This window comes from Pelophylax lessonae, assembly GCF_965119305.1.
Source record: "Pelophylax lessonae genome assembly, chromosome: 11".
NCBI classification, from domain to species: Eukaryota; Metazoa; Chordata; class Amphibia; order Anura; family Ranidae; genus Pelophylax; species Pelophylax lessonae.
Genome location: NC_138778.1, coordinates 178,153,147 through 178,181,047, shown reverse-complemented (window position 1 = coordinate 178,181,047; position 27,901 = coordinate 178,153,147). Strand labels below are relative to the sequence as shown.

The 27,901-nt window shown below is 40.5% G+C and overlaps 2 protein-coding genes across 2 annotated transcripts in view; both read right to left on the bottom strand.

Annotated features, from left to right (window-relative positions):
* C1QL1 (complement C1q like 1) overlaps positions 1 to 27,901 on the bottom strand; it is a 151,515-nt gene that overhangs the window by 86,250 nt on the left and 37,364 nt on the right. The window lies entirely within an intron of this gene.
* Positions 22,761 to 24,719, bottom strand: LOC309566941 (uncharacterized protein; the record flags this gene model as incomplete). Its single annotated transcript, XM_082272266.1, has 2 exons — positions 22,761 to 23,555; positions 24,390 to 24,719. 2 exons carry the CDS (start codon positions 24,717 to 24,719, stop codon positions 22,761 to 22,763), a joined length of 1,125 nt encoding a protein of 374 aa, XP_082128392.1.

The window sequence follows — 27,901 nt, the reverse complement described above, 5'->3', positions numbered from 1 at the left end:
TTGGTATGTTTTTTTTTCTCTTTAAAATGCTTGTTATGGCACTTGTAGATATTGCCTTAGCTGTTCTTAACCGCTTGCCGACTGCCGCAAGTAGATATACTGTGGTGGTCAGCCCCTCACAGGCAAAGTGACGTATATATACGTCACTAGCCTGTGAGGCTCTGGGGAGCGAGCGCGTGGCGGCGGCGGCGCGCTCCCGCTCCCGCACGGTCACGGACCCCCCCGCGCGTGTGACCGGCGGACCCGATGTCCGCCGCTCACTCTGCGATCGTCGGGGGAGAGGGAGAAAGGCAGGCAGCTTGTGTAAACAAGCTGCCTGTCATTCTCCCCTGTGTAGAAACACTGATCATACGGTTCTACTATGTAGGACCGTTGATCAGTGTTCCTGCAGCTCAAGCCACAGCCAATCACAGTTAGAATCACGCCCCTAGGGACACACACAGCCCCTCCCTCTCAAATAAAGTTAACCCCTTCACTACCAGTGTCATTTTGCAGTAACAGTGCATATGTATAGCACTGATTACTGCAGTGATGTCACTGGAAACCCCAAAAGTGTCAAAAATGTCAGTCAAGGGTCCGATCTGTCCGCCCCAATGTCGCAGTACCGCAAAAAAAATTGCAGATCGCCGCCATTAGGCGTTAAGAAAAAAAACAACAAAAATGACAAAAATCTTTCCCTTTGTTAGTAAACGCAATAACTATTGCGCAAACCAATCAAAATACGCTTTTTGTGATTTTTTTTACCAAACATATGTAGCATAAAACAAATTGGCCAAAAATGTTAAAAAATTTAGATTTTTACTTTTTTTTTGGGGAATTTCATATAAAAAAATTTGAAAAATATTGTTATTTTTGCAAAATTTACGCTCTTTTTTTGTTTATAGCGCGTGATCAAAAAATCGCACAGGTTATCAAATACCACCAAAAGAAAGCTCTGTTTGTGGGAAAAAAAGGACGTCAAATTTGTTTAGGTACAGCGTCGCACGACCGCGCAATTGTCCGTTAAAATCACGCAGTGCCGAATCGCAAAATACCCCCTGGTCTTTTAGCAGCCAAATCCTCCGAGGCTTAAGTGGTTAAACTACCAGTTTAATATAAAAGGTTTGGGTTATTTTCAATGGTTTATTCTACAGTATACAAGGTGTTATTTTGAGAGTTATTTTTTTTTCTGCTAACGTTTTGCATGCTAACAAAATAAACTACTAATTACTCATGTTCAAGAGTTCTAATTATACTGTCCTGCCTTATTATGGTTTGTGTATGCATTTACAGACTGTTATGTCCTTTTACCCTTCATGATAGTTTTCAGCCCTGTTGGGTATCAGGAATTTGTTAATTTATTGTTGGGATTTACAGCCATACCTCTATTCCCTGATAAAACTCTGTCTGATTTGCATTTACCCCTGACAACAGGGAATTTGTTTTGGGGATTGCCATGGCTCATGTTGTTTCCAGAGCATTTTCATGATGTTGCTTTACACTGCCTCCAATGTGGGCACACTATATGGTATTGTGGTACTCCTTACTTTAATAGGCTCTCCTTACTTTAATAGGCCCTTACTTTAATTGGCCCTTTAATAGGCCACGTAACTCTCCACTCTTTCTACTACAGCCGGTATTGCCTACTTGTAATCTGCCTCTAATGTTGGCTGTTACATAGCAGTTCCATTAGTCCATGGTATTACATAGATCTTTCTGAGCTATTATTTTGTGTGTGCTATGTCACATAGTTTTGTAGTTTTAAAAGATGCTTTCTCGCTCTCTGCAGTTCATAGTTTATTTGCTTGCTCTGGCCCTGACTGAACAAGCAGGAACTGAAGACAGTTGCAGTAGAGGCCTGGCAGAGCATCACCAAGGATGAAACCCAGCGTCTGGTGATGTCTATGAGTTCCAGACCTCAGGCTGTAATTGACTGAAAAGGATTTGCTACCAAGTATTAAAAAGTGAAAGTTTGATTTATGATTTTTAATCTGTCCATTACTTTTGGTGGGAGGCACATATACAAACTGTTGTAATTCCTACACCGTTCACCTGATTTGGATGTAAATACCCTCAAATTAAAGCTTTTTTTCATTTCAAATCCATTGTGGTGGTGTATAAAGCCAAAAAGATTAGAATTGTGTTGATGTCCCTATATTTATGGACCTGACTGTGTATATATATATATACACAGTATAGTGATAGTCATAAACAACTCTTTTTTGAATCGCTTTATTGAATCACTTTATTGAATCTGTGAATGAATGGATGGCCAATGAATGAGGGAATAAGACCAATGAATGAGGGAATAAGAGGTGTGTGTGACTACAGACTGGAGGGATCCTTGATTTGAGACTTTAGTCAGTCTGGGTACAATCCTGACAGATAATGCTGTATTGCATCCAAGATAAGTCTGGGTCATGTTTAATAGATGCACAAGATTTATTGTTTAATTATCTAAGGCAAGGATATTGGTGTTGGTATTAGGTAACTAATAAAACTGCATTTCTTGTGTATACCTGAAGATGTATATAAATAATTGTTTACCTCATGAAGTTTATTGTGTCTCTACTCCTACCCTGGGAGTAGATGTTGCTAAGTTTGGTAATGAGATTTTGGGAAAGAAATAGGTAAAATTATGAATAAGTAAGAATTACTGAGATTAAGTAAGCATGATTGAAATACAGTTTTGCAAGTGTTATATACATGCCCTTGAAGAAGATGCTAAGGTTTATTGGTGGGAAGGTTTGTTTGGTTACAGTCTTAAAGAAATTGTCTTTTGGATATTTTAATTTATTGTTATATTGTTTATATTCATTACTGTTTTTATTTGCTTATGATACTCATGTATTGCAAAAAAAAAGAAACTATGTTCTGAGGTAGAATCTGTGCTTAAGTAAGGTGTAAGGTTCTGTTCTGGGACTCCTTGGTTCCACTAGGGTGGTTCAGAGGATAAGGAACTGAATGTGTTTTGCCCCATTGTTATCTGAGTTGTGAGAACATTTTTGTTTGCAGGATATTTTGCTATTCTGAAAAGTTGTTTCTTGAGTTTGCTTTCCTGTTGTATATACAGTGGGTACGGAAAGTATTGAGACCCCCTTAAATTTTTCATTCTTTGTTATATTGCAGCCATTTGCTAAAATCATTTAAGTTCATTCTTCTTCCTCATGAATGTACACATAGCACCCCATACTGACAGAAAAACACAGAATTGTTGACATTGTTGCAGATTTATTAAAAAAGAAAAACTGAAATATCACATGGTCCTAAGTATTCAGACCCTTTGCTGTGACACTCATTTATTTAACTCAGGTGCTTTCCATTTCTTCTGATCATCCTTGAGATGGTTCTACACCTTCATTTGAGTCCAGCTGTGTTTGATTATACTGATTGGACTTGATTAGGAAAGCAACACCCCTGTCTATATAAGACCTTCCAGATCACAATGCATGTCAGAGCAAATGAGAATCATGAGGTCAAAGGAACTGCCTGAAGAGCTCAGAGACAGAATTGTGGCAAGGCACAGATCTGGCCAAGGTTACAAAAAGATTTCTGCTGCACTTAAGGTTCCTAAGAGCACAGTGGCCTCCATAATCCTCAAATGGAAGACGTTTGGGACGACCAGAACCCTTCCTAGAGCTGGCCGTCTGGCCAAACTGAGCTATCGGGGGAGAAGAGCCTTGGTGAGAGAGGTAAAGAAGAACCCAAAGATCACTGTGGCTGAGCTCCAGAGATGCAGTCAGGAGATGGGAGAAAGTTGTAGAAAGTCAACCATCACTGCAGCCCTCCACCAGTCGGGGCTTTATGGCAGAGTGGCCCGACGAAGCCTCTCCTCAGTGTAAGACACATGAAAGCCCGCATGGAGTTTGCTAAAAAAGACCTGAAGGACTCCAAGATGGTGAGAAATAAGATTCTCTGGTCTGATGAGACCAAAATAGAACTTTTTGGCCTTAATTCTAAGCGGTATGTGTGGAGAAAACCAGGCATTGCTCATCACCTGTCAAATACAGTCCCAACAGTGAAGCATGGTGGTGGCAGCATCATGCTGTGGGGGTGTTTTTCAGCTGCAGGGACAGGACGACTGGTTGCAATCGAGGGAAAGATGAATGCGGCCAAGTACAGGGATATCCTGGACAAAAACCTTCTCCAGAGTGCTCTGGACCTCAGACTGGGCCGAAAGGTTTACCTTCCAACAAGACAATGACCCCAAGCACACAGCTAAAATAACGAAGGAGTGGCTTCACAACAACTCCGTGACTGTTCTTGAATGGCCCAGCCAGAGCCCTGACTTAAACCCAATTGAGCATCTCTGGAGAGACCTAAAAATGGCTGACAACCAACGTTTACCATCCAACCTGACAGAACTGGAGAGGATCTGCAAGGAGGAATGGCAGAGGATCCCCAAATCCAGGTGTGAAAGACTTGTTGCAACTTTCCCAAAAAGACTCCTGGCTGTATTAGATCAAAAGGGGGCTTCTACTAAATACTGAGCAAAGGGTCTGAATACTTAGGACCATGTGATATTTCAGTTTTTCTTTTTTAATAAATCTGCAACAATGTCAACAATTCTGTGTTTTTCTGTCAGTATGGGGTGCTATGTATACATTTATGAGGAAGAAGAATGAACTTAAATGTTTTTAGCAAATGGCTGCAATATAACAAAGAATGAAAAATTTAAGGGGGTCTGAATACTTTCCGTACCCACTGTACATCTGTTTCCTGTATGTAAAGGCATATTTTAAAGGGTCTTTCGCTGACGATTATGGTAAAGGACTTTTTCCTGTTTTGCATGATTCAATTTTTTTTATATGTAGAATATGATGTGTATAGACTGGAAGTATATCCCATTTTGCATACTGTATATAAGAGCCAAATACTGAAATTAAAATTAAATAACCCATTCACTATGCTGTTGGGTGTGAGTGAGTTACTTCCAGGGCCCTGAATATAGAAAGGTATAAATCCCTTAGGTAGATACTTACAGTTGCAGTTCTGGGATAATCTTTTAGTTATAATAAAGTAATATATAAGGGAATATGGATATGTACCATTAACTTGTTATATATCCGGTATAGTATTCTTTTGGGAGCCATTAGGAATTATAATTCCTATTTAGAATTATTGGCGCTCTCATGCATCTGCTAAAGAGCAGTTCGTTTCTGAGCCTGACATTCACAGATGTGAACCAAACCTTAAAGTGTATTTCTACTTTTGCAGCCAAATTGGGATAACGCCTACTTTATATTTGTTGAGTGCTCCCATTAACATAGCATCAGCAATTTTTAAAAAAAATATTTAAAAATTGCTGGTTACATTTTTAAGTGCTTGTTTTAGGACGTATCTCCTAAATTCAGATCTTCTCCCCTTGCCACCTTTCCCCCATCACTATTACTTTTAATTACAGCCATGAATTGCAATTTATTAGATAGCAGGAGCAGCTGTCAAATGCAGCCGCTTTTGTGTAAAATGACATTTGCAGATAGCGAGCAAGTGTCATTGAATAACACAATATTGTTAGACTACTTCAAACACATGCAGATCAGAGGTATGACCTTTAGTCTGCATATGCTCTAGGTTAAAGAAACCTTACAATTAAAAAATAAATACCATTAAAAAAAAAAAAAAAAAATGTATTACTAATAACCCCTAATTAGCCCTTAGTTAATGCTAATTAGTCCTAATTAACTCCTTACACCCCTTTTCTCCTTAGCTAATATTTGTCTATTATTTAATTCTCACCATTTTAATTTAATTTAATTTTCATTTTGATTTGTTTTGTTTATTATTTTTTCAGTCTGTAAAATGTAAAAAAAAAAAAAAAACTTTTATTAAAGTCATTTTAAAAGGGACAAATTATAGAAACAAAATGTTTTTTTTTTTTTTTTAGTTACAATAAAATAGTTTTATTTTAAACTAACACTGGGAAAAAAAATAGAAGTAGAAATTGTCCAATGTGTTTGTCTTTTTTTTTTTTTTAAAGATTCCATAGAATGTAAAATAATTAAAAAAAAATATTGCCAAAAGAAAGCCCATTTTTTCTTCAAAAACAATGTATTTTTTTTTAAAGTGGAACTTCACTTACAAAAGAAAGTTTCACTGATTGTCACCTGTCCTAGGAGATTGTGGATCCATTCACAAAGCGCAGGTAAGTCAAGATGGTGGCACTGGGGACCCAAAGACCAACGAAGAACCAGTCCAGGTAAAGACAGTGCTGGATCCAGCGCCACTGATAAGACAATATAGTTGGCTCTTCTATACTGGGCCCCATCAGTTCAAAAGGGGGGTCTGGGCACCTGTTGAACAAGAGGGCCGGCTGTACTGCCCTACTGCGGACTCTTGTGGCTCCCTCTGAAGTGCTGCCTGCCTCTCCTTTTTCTTCTTCCAGCTGTACTGCGGGGGATTGGTATCTGTGCCCCCACCTCCCTGCTGTCGGAGCCCCCTGTGTGCCCCCCTTCCCTGCAGCGATGCCAGCTTTTGTCCTCTCCTCTCTCACTGGCAGCTGCTGCAGCACACAGGTGGATGTTTCAGGATGGAGAGCAGGAGAGGGGGTATGACAGTAAATATGTAATTTAACTGCCCTATTCAATTATCTGTGCAGCCAAGGCTGAAAAGAAAGGGACTGATGAATCTATATCCATAGTTTCATTCTTAAAAGAGTTGTAAAGACAGAAGGTTTTTTATCTTAATGCATTATATGCATTAGTATAAAAAGCCTTCTGTGTGTAGCAGCCACCCCAGCAACCCCTAATACTTACCTAAACCCCATCTCTGTCTAGCGATGTCGACGAGTCCCTCGGCCATCCGGGACTCTTCCTCCTGATTGGCTGAGACACAGCAGCGGCGCCATTGGCTCCCACTGCTGTCAATTAAAGCCAGTTAGCCAATGAGGAGAGAGAGGGGGCAGGGCCGAACGCCAGCTCCGTGTCTGAATGGATACACGGAGCTGCGGCTCAGCTCGGATGTCCCCACAGCAAGCTTGCTGTGTGAGCACTCGACAGGAGGGAGGGGCCAGAAGCAGCGAAGAGGAGGATCCAGGCTGCCCTATGCAAAAGCATTACACAGAGAATGTAAGTATAACATGGTTGTTATTTTTAAAAAAAAAACACGTGACTTTACAATCACTTTAATTTCAAATTTGAGACATCAGGTTCTGTTTAGACCCCTGATATTTCACTAAAGCCCCCCAACAGGGCAGTTAAAAAACTTAAAAAACATTCTAAAAAAATAAATAAAAAAATGTAAAATAATTATTAACCACTTCTGGACCGGAAGGATTTGCGATTCGGCACTGCGTTATTTTAACGGACAATTGTGCGGTCGTGGGACACTGTACCCAAATAAAATTGATGTCCTTTTTTTTTCCCACAAATAGAGCTTTCTTTTAGTGGTATTTGATCACCTCTGCAATTTTAATTTTTGCGCTATAAACAAAAAAAGAGCGACAATTCTGAAAAAAAAAACAATATTTTCCACTTTCTGCTATATAATGTTCCTAAAAAAAAATAAAAAAATTAACATTTTAGGCCAATTTGTTTTCTGCTACATAATTTTGGTAAAAGTAAAAAAAAAATCGCAATAAGCGTATTTTGATTGGTTAGCGCAAAAGTTATCGCGTCTACTAACTACGGCAAAGATTTATGTAATTATTTTTGTTTTTTGTTTTTTTTTACTGGTAATATCGGCAATCTGCGATTTTTAGCGGGACTGCGACATTGCGGCGGACAGATCGGACCCCTAACTGACATTTTTGACACTTTTGGGGGTACCAGTGACATTACTACAGAAATCAGTGCTGAAGAAAATATGCACTGTTACTGTAATAATGACACTGGCAGGGAAGGGGTTAATACTGTTGGTGATCAAAGGGTTAAATGTGAGCCTAGGGGAGTGTTTACTATCTGTGGGGGGCGTGGCTGGGGAAATGATCACAGAGACCTGTGTTCCTATATAGAAGGATCACAGGCACTCTGTGATCATTCCAGAGAGAACAACGGTCAGCTGTGTGTACAACAGCTGACCGTTCTTCTCTTTCAGTGGGGAACGATCACGGGTGTCAGTCGGCAATCGAAGCCACCTGCTCCGTGCATCTGAGTCCCCGCTGCCGAGAGTCAACATTTGGATTGCTCTTCAGAGTGCATTTGACAGGTGGTGAGGAGGTACATTGCCTCCTCACTGCCTGCTTTAATAACCCCGCCTTGCACGCAGTTGTGGGGCGCTTGCAGAGTCATGCTTTTCACCTAAAAATGTCTTGTTCGATGAGGGTGTAATTTCTGGCATTCCAGCCGTGGCATTTTAGAGAAAATATAATTTGATATTTTCGGTGGGGGGGCTGTCAGGTAGGCTGTTTGTGGCCTTTTGATTTCTAACAGTAGCCCTGGCTGAATCCCGGGGTTACTAAGTGTTTGTATATTAAAATTCAGCACATACAATATTTGTAGTCGTGACTTTTTTTTTTACGACAAAGTTATCATTAAATAAAAATGTACATTTCCACCGTAGAGGAAATGTAAAAGATGCTCTGCTTCATATGGGATATACAATTATGAGAACTGGAGTGGGTAAAGAGTAATTCAATCTCTTTTTAGATGCACCTTGTGGAAATACCTGATTTGGTCTTCATATTAGCCTCTTATAATCCCCTGTACAACAAGACTAAGCCTAAGGGGATGGAAGCAAACTGTTAGGAGCCAATCAGGTTCGGCAGACAGGAGGGTAAAACAGAGTGAGCAGAGGGTTTACCCTATTAGTGCTCTACTTTTCCTTCACTGTCCAATCAGCAACTTGGGGGCATATTCTTATCCAAGCCGAGCTGCTGCAAGTGGAAGTCACCAACCTGGCTATGCTGTCTGGCAGAATTACACCTCCACTGGCAGAGATTTGTACTCCGGTTGTGTATTTAGCTTTTTGCTTACAGCTAACAGGCAAAGGCAATGTAACATTTCACCATTACATATATAAACACCAATATTCTAAATGCAGAAACCAATTATAATTCCTAACAGTTCCTATCAGCAAAAACCCTTCATTGTTCCGAATGCTGTAAACTGATGAAAGGTGATAATGGGTTGCTATGGGTTACCATCATTCATGTCTTATTAAATATGGTTTAAATATGGAGAGCGAATGACAAACAAAGCAGAAGAGATGAAGACGGCACACTGGATGGAGAAATGGGAGAGAGAGGGGAAGGCAGAGTGTGGGAGTGCGGGAGCGACTGAAGAGGCTGCGGGGAGATGGGAAAAGTGACAGATGCGAGCAGGCAGACGGAAACGGACAGATAGAGAAAGAGAAACGGAGAGAGAGCGAAACGCGGAAAGATAGCAACTGACAGAGGGAAAGAGATGAGATAAGCAGAATTATAGAAGGAGACAGCCGACTGTGAAGCAAAGAAGAAGCAACGGACCCAAAGAAGCACTCACTCCTTTACAGCTACATCACCCCACGCAACTCGACCACGTACATTACAATCCCATGATATCTCATGCTTATCGTAGTAGGTATTGCTATATCTTTAATGCAATCAAATAAGGTCGTTTCAAGAAAAAAAAATAGGATGAGTTGAAAATGTCTTCATTAAAACTATCAAATTTAGTATTTTATGTGCTGTAACATTACAATTATGGGTGGGAAAAATTGAGTTTTCCTTTTGCCAAAATTGCAAGGAAAATCGAGAAATTTAGGTAAAATTTTGACAATTTGGTAAAATGTATTGGAATTCAATTAAAATGTTTTTGGTGGATTTTAAAAGGTGAAAATGGGTCCGAAGTTTATACAAGCCTCCTTTAAAGAGGAAGTAAACCCTCCTCTGCAACTTGTAGCTATAGGTAAGCCTATGATAAGGCTTACCAATAAGTACTGTAAATATCTCCTAAACATGTACCGTTTAGGAGATATTTACCTTACATGCAGCCAGTGACGTCACCGCCACATGCGCTCTGAAGGAACGGCCGCTGGTGCCATTCCTTCAGAGCCCCGTGCCGTGACCGTCGGCTCACCGCGGCTCCGGCCAATCAGATGACCGGATGCCGCGATCCCGGAAGACAGGCGACTGAACATGTAGCCCATCATAGAGGTAAGCGGGCGGCATGGCGGGGCTCCTTCTAAGGTAAGTATTTCATAATGAGCTAGTATGCGATGCATACTAGCTCATTATGTGTTTCTCTTTCAGGTTGAAAAAAAAAAAAAGTTTGGGTTTATTACAACCTCTTTAAGTATCCTGGACCTGTTCTTGAGCCAAAAATGTTGCCTACTTATGTTTATATAGAAAGATAAAAGAAACAGTAAAAAAAAATAAAAATCTCCTATGTAAGTTGGCCCTAGTATGTGTACAGTATATATATATACAGTATAGATATGCATGTGGGATAGGGACCTTAGATCGTAAGCTTCTTCAGGGCAGAGATTAACCACGAAAGACGGCAACATTGTGGGCTTCAAATGCCGGGAGGGCATACATGGACATCTTCCCGTTCTGGCACCGCCCGCACGCCCCAGGGGGTGTGAGGGTGGCACGCTCTGTGATTGCCTAGTCCTTGGAACACGGCTGATCACAGAGCAGGGTAAAGGGCCAATTACAGCAGTCCCTTTACCACATAGTTAGCTGTCAGACAATGACAGCTGATCACAGCAGTAAACAGAAGCCGGTTACGGGCTTTTTTTTTTTTTTCCACACTGTCAGCATAAAAAAAGAAGAAAGCCGTTAACTGGCTTCTGTTAGAGGGACCTCGGTCCCTTAAGTGCCCACCAGTGCTGCTAATCAGTGCAATCCAGTGCTGTTAATCAGTGCCCACCAGTTCCACCTATCAGTGCTGCCAATCAGTGCTCACCTGTACAACCTTTCAGAGCCCATCGTTGCCACCTTTCATTGCCCATCAGTGCCAACTATCAGTGCCACCCATCAGTGCAGCCTCATTCGTGCCTCCTGATCAATGATGAGGTGGCACTGATGGGCACTGATAGGTGGCACTAATGGGCAATGATGAGGTGGCACTGGTGGGAAAATCCCATTAGTGCCAGCTATCAGTGTCCATCAGTGCCGCCTTATAAGTGCCCATCAGTGCAGCCTCATCAGTGCCGCTTCATCAGTGCTTATCAGTGAAGGAGAAAAATTCCAGTTTGAAAAATATGAAAAACGTTTGGTTTTTTTTCAAAATTTTCTGTCTTTTTTTTTGTTTGTTCAGCAAAAAATAAAAACCCAGTGGTGATTAAATACCACCAAAAGAAAGCTATATTTGTGTAAAAATAAAAAGATAAAAATTTCATTTGAGTACAGTGTTGCATGACTGCACAATTGTCATTCAAAGTGTGACAGCGCTAAAAGCTGAAAATTGACCTGGTCAGGAAGCGGGTATATGTGCCCAGTAAGCAAGTGGTTAATGTAAATGTACAATATTGAAAAGTGCTGCATAAATTGTAAGTGCTTTATATATTCCTGTAATAAATAAAGTAAAAAAAGTGAATTAAAAATGACAGTAACTGTACACTAATAATAATAATGAAATATACAATGCAAATACATTAGACAATCAATTAAATAAAGAAAAAAAAAACCTTAAATACACCCCACCCTTCCAAAAAAATGACCCTCCCCATTAAGGGTCTCCAAACTTTTCAGTGCAAAGGCCACATTGTATATTTTACAAATGTTTACAGGCCAAAAAAAATAAAAAATCTTTTTTTATATGAACAAATCAATATTAAGTTAACACATCAGGTAATTTTGTAATCAGCATATGAATTACAACAACAGAAAAAACTTCACAAAAAACAAAGCAAAGATACTTTCAAATAAAGGAGCCCCTCAGAGTCCCCACTTACACCACAGTCCCGATCAGAGCCCCCATACATTACAGTTCTCCCTTATATCAGGGTCCCCATAAGAGTCCCTTCGTACATCTGGGTCCCCATCACAGTCCCTCCTTACCTCCCTCCTTACCTCTGAGTCTCCCTCTTAGGCTGGAAATACATTATGCAATTTTCTTGAAAATCGCTTGATTCCCCCATCAAAGCAGTTCATGATCCCCCCACTGCTCTATTGCATTTGAACAGCTGGAGGTTTCCCCCATCTGAATACAATGATCACTCTTGGCAGCTATAGCTAGTGACAGTGATTGTACCAAAAAAACAGACAGGCTGGTTGTACTGAAGTCAGTCGATAGAGTGACTGCAGAACAACCAACCGATCCATAGATGGATTAAAATTCGGCCAGTTCAAGATTTTGATTATACTGTGGCAGGCAGCCGCTCCTGGGCAAATTGACGTAGCTATACCTTGGTCAAGAGCAGGAGGCTGGGGGGCAAGCACGCGCCACCAGCAGCGCGATCCCGCCTCCGCTTTTTAGCGGGGAAACCAATGTACTGGGTTGTAAACACAGCTGACCATTCTTCTCCCTGGAATGATCATAGAGCCCCTGTGATCCTTCTATATAGGATCACATGTCTCTATGGTCATTTCAGAAGCCACACCCCCCCACAGTTAGAATCACACCCCTAGGACCACATTTAACCCCTTGATCACCCACAGGCAACCCCTTCCCTGCCAATGGCATTATTACAGTAACAGTGCATATTTTTTAGCACTGATTACTGTAGTAATGTCTCTGGTACCCCCAAAAGTGTCAAAAATTTAAGTTATGGGTCCGATCTGTCCGCCGCAATGTCGCAGTCCCGGAAAAAATCGCAGATCGCCGCCATTACTAGTAAAAAAATAAATAAAAAAACAATAAAAATGACATAAATCTTTCCCGTAGTTAGTAGACACAATAAGTTTTGCGCAAACCAATCAAAATATGCTTATTGTGATTTTTTTTTACCAAAAATATGTAGCAAAAAACAAATTAGCCTAAAATGTGATAAAAATTTGATTTTATTTATTTATTTTTTTGGGGAATGTTTTATATAGCAGAATGTGAAAAATATTGTTTTTTTTTTCAAAATTGTCGCTCTTTTTTGTTTATAGCGCAAAAAATAAAAATCGCATATGTGATTAAATACCACCAAAAGAAAGCTCTATTTGTGGGGAAAAAAAGAACATTTTTATCTAGGTACAGTATCGCATGACTGTGTAATGGTCCATTAAATGATCACAGTGCCGAATCACAAAATGTGGCCTAAGGGGGCAAATCCTTCTGGTCTTAAAGTGGTTAAAGGATTGCATAAAATCTTGCAATGAGCTGCATTTGACCCAAAACCTGCAAATAGCAGATCCCTGCTCTAAATAAAATTAAGAAAATGGTAGAACTTTTTTCAAGTAAATGTTACCAAAGCTCATTGAGTGATGTTGAGAGCTTCTGCTTCAGCCAAATGGGTGGTTTTGCGTTAAAATCACATTAGCCAAAATTTCTCTGCTCATCTTTGATGACTGTGACAGAACCGTCCACCACCCAGCTTGGTTGCCTCTGTAAGATATATAGCTTCCTCCAGCCTGGAACCAGGAACCAAGTATTATAGCTGAGCATTCAAGATTAGATGACACCTGCTTAGATGCAAACTGGAACTCACTTTATTAAAACTTAGACACATACTTTATATCCCCCATGGGAATATTCTCCTCTTGGGGATATTAGCATGATAATGCAAATTGAAAACAGGAATATAAGTAACATAGCTAAGGAACAGCCAACATAAACAAACATTAAGCTATTTAAACAACCAGCTACCGGGGTTACTCAGTGCCCACCCAGACTGTTCAGCAGCAAGCCTACAACCCTGGATACAAAGTACATTAAACATTATCATAAGCATAAACATTCCAAAATGGTTTGATAACAAGGTAACGTGGTCCCAACAAAATTAATCACATCTCCAAGAGATGATCAGACAGGCAAACAATAGGTGACTCAATTAACAATGGGAATGCACACCTAGGAGGACCTTAATAAAAAGACTATAGCAGAAGCCCCCAGTATCAGGTTGGTTTGAGCCGATCATATTAACATCTGCTCTGAGTCTCACAGTCTAAAGCAGTCATTGCTAGTTTGGGCACAAAGGACCCAAATCGGTGTGTTTCGGGGGAGACACAGATCCAGATTCGAAGCAAGACCACTCCAAGGGTCCCCCAGGCACACACCTCTCAAAGAGTAGTACTCCCTTAAAAGCCAGGGCCTATAGTCAGTAGGCAAAAGGCCACCCTGCAGTCCCCTCCAAAAGCCCCTGTCCTGGTTGGGTTTGTCACAATTACAATCTGTTATAGTTAGATTACTGACTTCTCCTTCTGAAAGTGCTAGCTGCTTGGCAGTCATGTTGAGGTGTCAATGTGCACACATGCTCTAATAGGTAGACAAAATACTAAATAATCCTCTGAAAGAAGATAATGAAAACATGATTGTGGTCTTATTTCAAAAACCCCCATTGTGTCATAGAGAAACAATCTAAAAAAAATAACCTGTAATTTTTGTGGCCGTTTTTAGGACTGAGGGTCCAGCTGCAACCATTAATCTGAGCCTTCTCGCTGTACCTATCACTGCTGTGTGACATTTCCATCTGATGGCTTGTAGGTTTATGTACGTGTGATGGAAAGGAACATCACCCCTCAAGGGACTGCAGAATTGAAAACGTCAATCTTTATTATAATTGTGCCTAAAAGTAGTGGCCTGCGTGTATGAATGTGTCACGTCTTATGACCCGAACTTTCAGTACCAAGGGCTTACGGTGACACGCAGACATAGACAAAGTGTTGTACTACACCTCATGTAAACCACTATCCCTATGCTGATACAGTATGGCAGGAAAGGATGGCCATAGTAGATCTATAGTGCTACCAAATCGAAAATATTAGGTGATAGTTGCAAAAGGTGATCTGTAGATTGACATTTAAAGGGTTAGTCCACTCAAAGGAGATAATTTATTTATTGGTAGTTGCTGGAAAGTTAAACTACCTGACAGATTTAGGACAAAGCCGCACTTCCATAACATCTTATCATGAAGTTTAATCCAAGCAGTTGGCAATGGCTTCTGGTATAGTCCCAGATTGGGGTTATAAAGCCCAGTCAAGGTGAAACACATCAAAGGGCCTTGGCTTAGGGCAGGGGCTATGTCGGAAGTCAACTGCTTTGTTTAAACTTCATAGTGAGACTTTATGGAAATATAGCATGGTACTGTATATGTTCTGAGTGGGATGAGCTCATAATGCCAGCACCCAGTGCGAAGGAGGACCAGATGAATATGCTTGGGCAGTATTTTTTGTGTCTATCTGACAGACTCTTCTATCTCTTCTTATATCACATAGCCTGCATTCACATAGGCAGTTGGGGAAGGCCGCCGACAAAGACACTAACTCTTACTGATTCGGTAACGTCCCTCTGTACATGGTGTGTGTAAACAGCCACCTGTACAAATCAGTGGCAGGCACAGCTGTCACTCAAATTGTAGCAGTTATATGCAATTAGGGGTCTCTGACCAGCCCTGGATACAGACAATTTGTGTCCATCAACTGCGTTTCTGGATGTGCACACAGATAATCAGTCAGTTTGTATGCACCCATAGCACAGGGTACTGATGCGTTTAACCCCCTATGAACGTAGCAGTCTATCTGCCCCAGATCGCCCGGTCTAATGAGCCCTTAGAAACTCTATTGATGAGATTTGAGATGCATCAAACTGGAGTGGCTCCTTGTCCCATACTTATAGAAATCATCTGACCCTGGGAGCAGCATTCCCATTGTGTACATGTACGCTTGCTGTATAACTGAAGGTAGTGAAAAGTAACTCAGCAAGACCATATCAGACAAAACTGACAAGTGTAGCCAAATGAAATGCCAAATGTTGGATATTCACATCAGTCCCTACCCGCAATCATAACACATGCATACACATGCATACATACACATTCTAAGCCCAAGTTACACAGGAGCCAATTAACCTACCAGCATGCATAAGGAGTGTTGAAGAAAACCAGAGGAAACCCATAAAAGCACAGGGAGAATATCCAAATAGGTAGTGTCCTGGCTGGGAATAAATTGGGACCCCAGTGCTGCAAGGCAAAATCGCTAACCTCTATGCCACTGTGCTGCCCACCTCTGCCACTTTAGGCTTGCATAGCCATATTTTAGAATTAACAGGAGCAATAATGATCATTCACTTACACTGGTACCTTGTTATATAGTAGACGTAGTGCCCCTGTCCTAAGCTAGCTAAATTTAGGACGTAACTCTGTTGGCTGCTTGCTTCTGACTGCTGCTTGAAGAATATTGGGGGGATCAGTCACTGGGTTGTGAATAGATATCTGACCCTAGCCAATCTCTAGGTTGACACAAAAGGCGTGACTGGGGAGAAGATAAATGTTTGAGCTCTGATCAGGCTCTTTTTTTCTGCTGGGCTTCCCACTAGGAAGGGGGCATATGTCTGTTTTCCAGAAATGTTCTTGCTGCTAGGCCTCAGCAGGTGTTAAGGCTGATGGCCTAATGGAGGAAACCTGCCTGTGGAAGTTCAGCTGGAAAGGTGGGTTCCCTTTACTCTTCAGCAACACGTACAGAGGTTGCTGCTTAAGGACTGTGATAGCTTTCATAAGGGCTCAGATTCAGTGGCTGTTCCCTCCACTACCAGCATTGTTTTGGGTCTGCTACTAAAGGGATAAATACTGCTGCTTTTCAGGGAAGCTGACCTCCAAGATTTTGTGCCTTGAGTATCCTGCAACCCTAAAGCCTCTTCCCTGCATTTTTTTCAAGATCTGCAAAAAAAAAAGTATCTGCCTGCTCAGCGAGGGATCTGTCCGCTAATCCCCGCTGAGCAGGTGGATGACAGGTCCATGTCCGCTCCGCTATGCAGAGCGGACACAGACACAGCCTACTATTCTCTCTGGGGCAGTCAGATTGAAACAGGCAGCCTGTCCTTTCCATCCGACTGTCATCCGATCCGCTGGATGGATGGCGAATGTATCCCTATCCTCCTGTTTTTAGCAGACCGGATCAAATGGCTGTCAGTGGACACATATCTGCTGACATCTACTGCTCCATAGAGAGTTATGGATGGTCCCATCGGGTCTGCCTGAAAAACTGACAGATGGACTCAACTGGGCCGTCAGTGTGAAAAGGGCCTTAGAGTGAGTCTGAGTTTGTGGGTGTACTTCTGGGACTAAAAACGGGGCAGGCAGCCTCTGGACAGGCAAGGGGGATCCAATATAGTTCCAGCCGCCCCACTAGGTGTTAGTGTGTCTTTTTTTTTCAGCCTTCAATAATGCTAAGTTCAAAGAAAAATGTAAAAATTTGCGACCTCAGGACCCTAAACCGACAGCTGGAAGGCAAAAAAGCAAAATAAAGCGCAAACCAATCTGCATTAACAGGGGAACGATTCCTTTCCGTTCTGAAAGACAACCCATATCATCTCACCCATATAATCCTTTCCATCAATAATCTGCAGTGGTATTTTTAATATATAATAATAGCTAAATACATTTTGTGCGTATAGAAAAGGTTCAGACCTTTTTTTTTTTATTCGGGAATCTACTGAGTTGGTTAGAACTAGCAGTCTAGAAGCCTATTCCACATTTTTACAGCTCTTACTGTAAAGAAACCTGTTTCTATGCAGTGGTTAAACATTTTTTAATCTAGTGAGTAGATGTATCCCCATTTAAATGTAAATTTATGTAGTAGGAATTTATATAATAGATGATTTAAGTGTGTTTATGGGTAAATATGTTGTATTACTGGTCATTATGTATTAGAGGAAATTACCTATCTTCCCTTATTCAATACACGGGACGTAAGGATTTTTTCTTTTTTTTTTTTTCTGTTTCAAAGAGTTTGATTTTGAGGAATGCAAACAAAAAAGAAAAACATGGGGTAGACATATACACCATCAACGAAAGTCAACCCAGAGTGGACCAAAATAGGTACAAGGTATGAGACAGATTCTTAAATGATGAAATATAAAGAATGTCAGAGCTTCAAGTGTAAGGATTTAAGTGACTTTGACAAGAGCCAAGTTGTAATGGCTAGACATCTGGGTCAGAGCAACTCTAAAACTTCAGCTCTTGTGGGATGTTCCTGGTCTGCAGTGATCAGGACCTACCAAAATTGGTCCAAGGAAGAAAAACCAGAATGGGTCATGGGCAACCAATGCTCATTGATGCACGTAAGAAGACAAGGCTGGGCTGTGTAGTCTGGTCCAATAGAAGAGCTACTGTAGCAGTAAAAGTGTTACTAAACCCAGGATGTTGCATTCACTATATCTGGTCTCTCTCAGTACACAGAACATGGAAATGCAATTGTTTTAGTAAATATAAAATGCAAAATACCTTTACTCATCAGCAGTGTATAGCAGTCTTGTGACTTCTATGAGTGTCTGATTAAAGCTTGCAGGAGAAGTTTTCATTGAGGCTGCATGACCCCTGACCCTCTGTCTGGACAGTGTTGATTGGCCCTGTGCTGATCACACGTACCCTCCCAAAGAAAAAAAGAAAGAGCAACCCCAAGGCTCTGTTCTATCAGCAGATGGATTGGGGACAGTAAAAGAAGGGGACGATCAGAAATGACACAATAAAAAAGCCTTTTTACACAATGCGGAGGATTACCCCCTTAGGTTCCACAGTCAGTATAATAAGCATGCTTTACAGACTGATTTTACTGTTGTGGGTTTAGTAACACCTTAATGCTGGTTCTGATAGAAAGGTGTCAAAACACACAGGGTATCACAGTTGTTGTGTATGGGGGGGGGGGGGGGGGCTGTGTAGCCACAGATCAGTCAAGATGCCCATGCTGACTTGTGCCCACAGCCAAAACCACCTACAATGGGCATGTGAGCATCAGAACTGGACTACAGAGCAATGGAAGAAGATGACCTAGTCTTGTGAATATTATAAAGACTTGAACTCGTGACTACGATATCCAAATCTTTAAAAAAAAAAAAGGCTGGAGTTAGGCTATAAGGTATATCTAATGAACCTCCACCCATTGCCATCCCAATAGATTGTGTAAGTCAACCCTAACACTAAAATTCCTGCATCTACAGACATCCACTGTCTAAGACTAACCTGTTTAGCCCTGTAAAGAAGAAATCAGTATACTTACCTTTTTTGAAACCGATCTGACCCGATCCCCAGCGGCGGAAACTCTGCAGAGGACATGGCCAAAAACGGCTGGGAAATGAATGGGAAGTGACGTGACCCATGAACTTACTGTGTCCTCTGCACCCACCTCCACAGCGAACCTGCGTCCGACAGCTCAGCGTGGGGTTGGGTCGGATCGGCTAAAAAGAAAGGTATGTATACGGATTTCTTCCTTACGGGGCTAGATCGGTTAGTGTTAAGCAGGCCATAGACGATACGAATATCGTCCGAAAATCGTAAATGCCAGTGTTATCGAACGATTTTCGTATCGTTAGTGTGGTATGTAAACTATGCGTTTTTCGTACGACATCAAAAATTCACATATCCAACATGTTGGGTTTTTCCGCGAAATTTGTCCAATTTTCGTATCATTAGTGGTTTAGTCGTTCGATTCCACAGAACAACACACAACTGCGCATGTTTCCGAAAAGAATGACCCGGAAGGTAAATAAAAAGAATATCAACACGGACGACTGTTCAGCCGAAAAACCGCAATACATCAAATATTATATGTTCAAGCAAACTCTGCTAAGAGGCCAATATGTGTGCATGAAAAGTGTAAACACAAAAGTATGTGTATTGCAAAATGACTTTTAACACCTTTTTTCAATAAACGGACCCACTGCATTGTTGTACAGCTGCAGAATAAATGGTACAGCAAGTTTTCTTTCTGCAGGATGTATATGTTCCAATATTGTTTGTCATTAATAACATATGGTTATCCTAATTGTCATTTTAACAGTAGATTATTTTGATGAGAATGTCATTGTCTATACTACCATAAAGATCAATAGCTGTGTATACAGTTGATATCACATAATGCATGAAATAAAGACACTTGAAACCAATTTCAAAATAACCATCAATTTATTGATGAACAATAAACAAAAAGCGTAGTTGCGCATGTCCAGCACACAAACATTTCCCTATTTAGGATCTTAAAAGCTTGTACATATGTACATGAATATAGTTAGTAAATATGTACATACAGCCAAAATTTAACAGTACAAAAGTACATAAACAGTCACATAGTGCAATTTTATTTTTAATAAAGTGCAAGTCAGAGCAAGGGCTCTTTCACACAATCCAATGAGATTCGCCTGTCATGTTGTCAGGCGGAACTCATTGGAATGTTCCATGCATCCCCATAGGGCAGCGAATGTCAGTGGAAACATGTCCACTGACATCCGCTGCTATCCGACCCGATCAAAGCCTGACGGATGGAAATTATCATTTACATCTGTCAGGCGGATCGGATGGATATGATGAAAATGGACTGGTGGTCCCCAAAAGAGAACGGTGGGGTTCTGACAGCTCTGTCTCTGCACAAAGAGCAGAGAAAGAGCTGTCAGACACCTGCTCATAGGGGATTTGGGCGTGGACCCCCCTTTCAGCAGAATGGAGTACGTGGGTGCATGCGGACAGTGTGAATGGGCCCCTACTTTATAACAACCATTTTTATTTTTTAAAGTGCCATAACGAAACATGGTCTTAAAAAAAAATTTTTGTTTCCAGAGTATTTAAACCTTTGCTAATTGGTCTATCACATCAGAAATCCTGCCTTGAACCAATTTCATTTTATTGCAAACTTTCTCAATATCTGAATTGATTTGCATTAAATCAGCAATCATGCGGTTTGCAGATGCAGAAGTGAATGAAGAACTGCCAGCAGTAGACATTGTAAAGCCTATAAGAAAACATGAAAAATCATAAAAATCACAGTCTAAACGTTATAATGAGCATACGTTTATGTGACATTTGGTTATGTACCTGAACTGGTGGCAATGCTGCTCCAATCACTGCCTTCAACTGGTGTGAGACATATCAGTGTTGTGTCAGTCGTCATCTCAGACTCTGCACTTGTCTGCTGTTCATTTCCCGCCTCTGCATGGGCCTTTCTAGAATGTCCTTTGAAAATTAATAAATACATGTATTTAACTTCAAATACTATACATATATTTAAATGCAATCACACTATGCATATTATTTCTGTATAGAAGACAAAAATACACTATAGATATGCATAGAAAATCACAATGATGCAAGCTGTGTAGTATGCACTCTCTGCATGCACATGTCACATGGCATATACAGAACATACACTCACACAGAAAAACCCAAGAACATCATACATTCTTGTTAAAAAGTTTATACTAACTTTTTTGAAGAATTTTCTTGATTTTCCTTAGCTGATGGGATTCTCTGGATTTTAAGTCAGACCAGCGTTTTCTCACTTGATCTTTAGTGCGTTCAACACCATGGTTTTTCTGTAGGACACGTAGAACTTTCTCCAGAATTTGATCTTTTCTCACATTTTTTTTAGGGTAGACTTGCTTCCGACAGTCATAATCCTTCTTTTGAAGAATGTTCACCATGTCCACCATCTCCTCCAAAGACATGTTGGTGGCTTTCTTCTTCCTGGGGCTTGTCACAATGGTTGTCTGGTGACCTTCTTCCACCTCCACGATTTCCTGCTCCTCATCTGTCCCAGATCTTTCGCTCTGAGAAGCTGCCATGTCTTGTCCCTCTGCCATGATTTCTCCCACAAGCCCCCGAAAGAAAGAAGAGGCGGGGCCTGTACATGGTATATAACGCACGTGCGCATTGCACGAATATGCAGCGACTTTTCGGGACGTAGGAAAGTCTATTCGTGCAGAGAACGCTGAACACACATCCCTGAGGTAAGTTCAAAATGCTGACTCTCCATTGCATATTTCACTTTTTCTACGGAAATACTGTGTTATAATGTAAATATATGCTATTTTATTACTGATAGAAGTCCTTTTGCAGTATAGGAGCTGTTCAAAAAGGCTAAAAATTAGACCTCACTCCTGTCCAAATTTATCTCAGTCACGATTCATGGCACATGGCTCATCCATTATATGAACAGGCTGCATGAAACTTGCATATCGTGTTAGTTCTATTGTCTTAAGTATTATTTATTCTTCTTATTTAGTCATTATTAATGTGCAAAATCATTATGTGTTATATTTTACACATGTATAACAAGGCTTTGCAAGGTAACTTAGTAAAATATATATATATATATATTTTTTTTTTTAAAGGAAAATGCCTCTCACATTCACATCTACTGAGTTCCTTCCCCAATTCATTGATAAATACAGAGAATTTTCGTGCTTATGGGATGTGAAATCCAGGGATTATTCTAATAGATATAAGCGTGATGAGGCCATCAAAGAACTAAAGGAGCTATGTAAAGAGGTTTGCAAAGATCCAAATGACCTATATGTAAAGCACAAGATTGCTAACTTGCGGACTGTTTTTAAAAAGGAGTATAAAAAAATACAAGCATCCAAGAAATCTGGAGCAGGGGCTGATGATGTCTATGTCCCACGTTTGTGGTACTTCAAAGACCTGATGTTTCTTGCTGACACAGATGATCCAAGAGAGTCCCATTGCACTCTGCCACCAAGTGCAGCATCAGACTCCAGTTTGATATCTGACCCAGAAGCAGAGGAAATGTCACAGACACAGACACAGACTCAGACACAGGTATATCCAAATTTTCGTTTAATTCACAATATTTTTTCTTTGGGGGGGGGGGGGGGGTTGGAGGGCCCAATGAAACAACTATAGGGTCAGGGGTCCTTCTGCCTCATGGGCCAGTCATAGTAGAATGTAACAAAAACTAGAATAAAGAATACTCATATATTGTATATGATTTATTAAGCTGTCTTTATTTAGAGCAAGTCATTTCTTACAAAATATAATACATATGATTATATGCGATCCTGCCATGCAACTGCACCACTACCCATAAAATAATCTGTGTAATGAATGCGATTTTGACGTGCATTTGCAGTTGGTAGCCTAGGCCTTGCAGGAGCTAAATTTACCATGCCACTGCTGTCATTTCGCCAATCACCTGGCACAATTGTGCCACTGGTAAGATCTTCAATATCAACTGCAGTTGATGGCATATATGACACAGTTGTGCTTCTTAAATAATTGTGTAACATACAGCAGCACTCCACTATTATGTCAATTTTTTCAACTGTAACATTAATGGCGGTGTGGAAAATGCGGAATCTGCTGGCCATGATCCCAAATGCATTTTCTACCACCCTTCTCGCCCTAGACAATCTATAATTAAAGATTTTCTGGGGAGCAGTTAAATTGCGCAAGGGATAGGGTTTCAACAGGTGTTCATGTAAGGCAAATGCATCGTCCCCAATGAACACAAAATTAAGGCCCTCAACTGTCTCACTGGAAGATGGAAGATGCAACATTCCTTCTTTTAATCGATGCATAAATGGACTGCGCTCTATCACACCTCCATCCGAGTTTCTTCCATTTTTCCCTATATCCAAGTACATAAATTCATATTTGGCATTCACAATTGCCATTAGAATTATGCTGAAGAACCCTTTATAGTTGTAAAAATAGGATCCTGAATGTGCTGGTGGTGTAATTCTCACATGTTTCCCATCAATTGCGCCACCACAATTGGGGAAATTCCACATGTCCTGGAATTCTTTGGCAACTTCTTTCCATTCTTCAGATTTAGAAGGAAACTGTTGGCAAGATAGAAAAAAATTAAAACATGTTTTAATGATAATTAGTGATCATATTTTCTTCTTAATTTTTTTGGTTTCTATAGGATACACCAAGCCCAGTATCAGAGCAGCCAGGAACATCAACTCAGAGAACTCAAAGAGGAAAGAAGAGAAATCTTGACTACGATACTGCCAGTTTGCTGAAGGATGCATCATCTATCATGAAGCAGAAAGATGATGAATGTGATGCTGTGGGTCATCTGGTTGCACACAAATTACGGAGAATGTCCATGGAGCAACGAGACATTTGTGAAGCTTTAATGCATAAAATGATTGCCATTGGACTAAAGGGCAATCTTACACCTAACACAGATATAATAGGGTATCAGGGATGTACATCTCCTCCACCTGTAACATCTGCTCCACCTGTAACATCTGCTCCACCTGTAACATCTGCTCCACCTGTAACATCTGGCCAATATTGGCACCCAAATATGTCTCAATCACAGGGAAACCCAAGCTGGTCAGTGCGTCCTGAACCACCTCAAGGTTCTTGGTTTCATGGCCCCCAATACACAAATCTGTAAAAAAAAATTCTAGATATGTTGCTCAATATTATTGCATTTCTTTGGTGTATTTGTTCCTTTTTTATTGGTTATTGTTTAAGAATTATATATTTTCATAATAATGATTTGGAAATGGGTATGTATTGATTTAAGAAAATACAAACTTTTTCAGACAACCGTGTACAGGAAGTTACATATTTTTTTAATAAAATTGATGTACTCACAAAATTTGACTTATGTTTGCAGTAATATTCTTACTAATTTAAGTTGTAATTTTTATAATTACCTTTAAATACTGTGGCTGGAGCACCTTCACTATGGCCTGACACGTCTCAGGTATGATTCTTCCCAAGGATTGGGCAGAGATTCCAGTGGTGAACTTCAGGTCTTCATAAGACCTGCCTGTTGCCAAAAAACGCAGGGTTGCCATGAGCCTCTCCTCTGCACTAATAGATTTTCTCATGCAGGTGTCCTGTTTGGTGATATGTGGCTGCACAAGAGCTAATAGCATGTCAAAGGACTGCTGGGTCATCCGCAAATAATTACGGTAATCCTCAGGATTATTTTCTCTGAGGTTTGTTAGCAGGTTTACATGTGAAAATTGCTCTCGTTGCATGAGCCAGTCTTTGGCCCACACTCTGCTCTTCCTTCTATTTTTCTTCTTTTTCTTCTCCTCCTCCAAAGCAATCAATGCAATAACCATTGCTGCCATTTTCTGATTCCTATTATACCTCTTGAATGGCATTTTATTGCTGAGAATAGTCGTATGCTGTGGCGAATGATTGCTCTGTTCGCAAATGACACGATCCGACTTTTAACTGTAGGGGGAGTGCCCAGTGGAGGTGTGGTTAAAAGGTCAAGACAACATTGCATCACTTCCTATACTTGCAGAAGGAAGAAGTGTTTTGTCGTACGATTTTCGAATCACATTGATGGTACACTCGACGATGTGCACGACTGGCGCTTGCGTTTATCGAACGACAAATCGTACGAAATTCGAAACGTGTATGGCCTGCTTTAGATCGTGAATGTCTGTAGATGAAGAGATTTTAGTGTTAGGGTGGACTTATCCTTTAATGAAGTTCCAAGTTTATGAAGTGTGCTGTGGGCCCCTTTAAATCTCTGATCAGTAGAATATTACATTTTCAGACCATTGTCAAAGTTTGGAACATCATATTCTCCTCGTGTGTTTAAATGTTGGTTTTCCTTCAAACTGCTGATTTAGCAGATTCTGTCATAAACAGTTTGTTGAACATTGCAGAATTTTGGCTTTACAATTTTTTTGGAATAAAATAGCTCATTGACACGATACTTTGTGATATTACATTTCTTGCTTGTTGGAAGAATAGGCACACTGGCTGCATTTATGCACAGATGCAATGTAGCAGAGTTAGTTTGCTAGTACCCCAGTAGCCTGTTTGGTGCACTTATTCTTAAAGGATAACTCCAGTTTAAAATAACAAAGTGCCCATCCTGTTCTTTCCCCCTTACTGCACCACCCTCCCGAAGCTCTTTAAAACAATTTCCTTCATATTACTTTTTTTTTCCTGGGGTCTTCTGGCCAGTTACTTGATGTCCTTGTGCCTTCTTCTTCCTGGAGCAATCTTCAGTTCTGAAGAGATTGGTGCTGATGTCATACTCTCCGCAGTATTTTGCTGTAAGCCCAGCGTGATATGGTGACACACTCCCAGGGGGTGTGTCTATGACAGCCTGGGCTCACAGGGTGTCAGTTGAATGCTGCTGGCTGTCAAAGGAGCTTCCTCAGGGGACAGTGCTGGGGACAAGGTGGGTATTACAGAGAGAAGAGACAGTTTGTTTATATGTAAAAGTATCGATCTGCTTTAACCATTTGACCTTTGAAAAGTTTTACCCCCTTCATGACCAGGGCATTTTTTGCTATTCAACGTTGCACTTTTTTTTTTAAATCTTTTTTATTGTTATTTTGTTAAAACATAAAACAGTACACTTACACCTCAATTAAGATTGTCAAGAACAGATATAAACAGATAAAGGGAGGAAATGGCGCTGCCTGTAGCTTCCAAATAGGTTGGAGTAAAAAGTGCTAGGTGCAAATAAATAGTCAGTGCCCTGGTGTGACAAAGTGCTAGAGTGCAAACATAATCCAATATGTACCATATAAATGGATATGATAAAGTGTATAGTGGTCACTAATCCAAAGGTGTACAATACTACTCTATGTGAGGCCCTTTCTTCCCAACATACATCTGCGGAGTACCCATACGGCGTACAGTACAAGTGGACCCAGGCAGGCGATAGGACAGCATACAGGGTAGAGAGGATCGGTCGGAGAGTCCTTCCACCATCCGGAGGCATCTGAGGCGATACTATACCCAAGGCCTATCACCCCTGCAGGGGTAATTGTTTCTGGTGAGTGCGGCATAGGGGGCATGGGGAGCACCGAGTGATCACCATAGCCAGCACCTTAAGAAATTACCGGATCACCTGCACTGAAGTCACTTTATTGGGAAAGCTGTTTTTCCTTTTGGGACAGTTATTTGCTTACCCTGTGGACCATATACTGTGGATTTTTTACCGGAAATTGTGTTTATTATTTTTTACTAATCTCTGATCCTATGGACTAAATATTGGTTCTCATACTGCCTTATATATTTATTGGTATATTTATTTTTACACCCACTTCAGGTCTACTGGGTGGGCGTCCCTGCTGCTGTTTCTTTATATACATCTGTGATTTTTTAATTTCTAATATTTCCAAGATTTTGAAGATTTGTGGTTTTGGTACACTCATTGGTTTTTAAATTTCATTTTTTATTTCGATTTCCCATATTGCATTTCATGATCATTGCTCTTTATATTGATTTAATTTTAACACATTTATACACGAATTCACCTATATTATTTATTTACTGAGGCTTTACCATTGATTGACTTTTATTGTAGGAGTTGTGTACACACATTCACTTGCACTCTAGCACCTTGTTTCACATTTGATCATTTTTTATTGTACACCTTTGGATTAGTGAGCACTATACACTTTATCATATCCATTTATATGGTACATATTGGATTATTTTTGCATTCTAGCACTTTGTCACACCAGGGCACTGACTATTTATTTGCACCTAGCACTTTTCACCCCAACCTATTTGGAAGCTACAGGCAGCGCCATTTCCTCCCTTTATCTGTTCATTTGCACTATTAATCTTAGGATTATAGTTTTGAGGTAGGCTGCAGCCAGCTATACTAACCACTGAGGATATCCTAAGCGCGGATTTTATATAGTTTTTTTAAGAACAGATATAAAGCCCACACAGGAGCACAACAAAAAAAAAACAATACAACAGAAGTAAGACTAGATACATTTTGAAGGTCATTAAACTATGCAACCCAAATAAGTGGCTAGACCAGTATCTATCAGGCTCTTCAGCCTCGCCCCCTTCAACCAAGAATATGGGTCAGCGTTTGCAATTTTGAGCAATGAAAACATGCTAACCATCCACAGCCGTGGGGGGGCTCCGCTAACCATTTGGGCCAAACTTATCATACTTTTTAGGGCAGCACCTATATAAATATGTATCTTTGTAGAAGTGGAGAGCGTTATTCACCAATTTTTTGCAGTAAGGTAGAAAAGAAGGGTTCTGTTTTTTCCAATGAAGCGTGATTGCTTTTTTTGCATAAAACAGCAAGAGACAAATAGGAGTCCTATCCTCCACTCTGGGAGCCAAATCTTCCACTAGACCCAATAAACACACCCTCAGTGAGGGATTGACGGAGATATTAGTTACTAGTTGGATCATTTCTAGCACCTGAGACCAA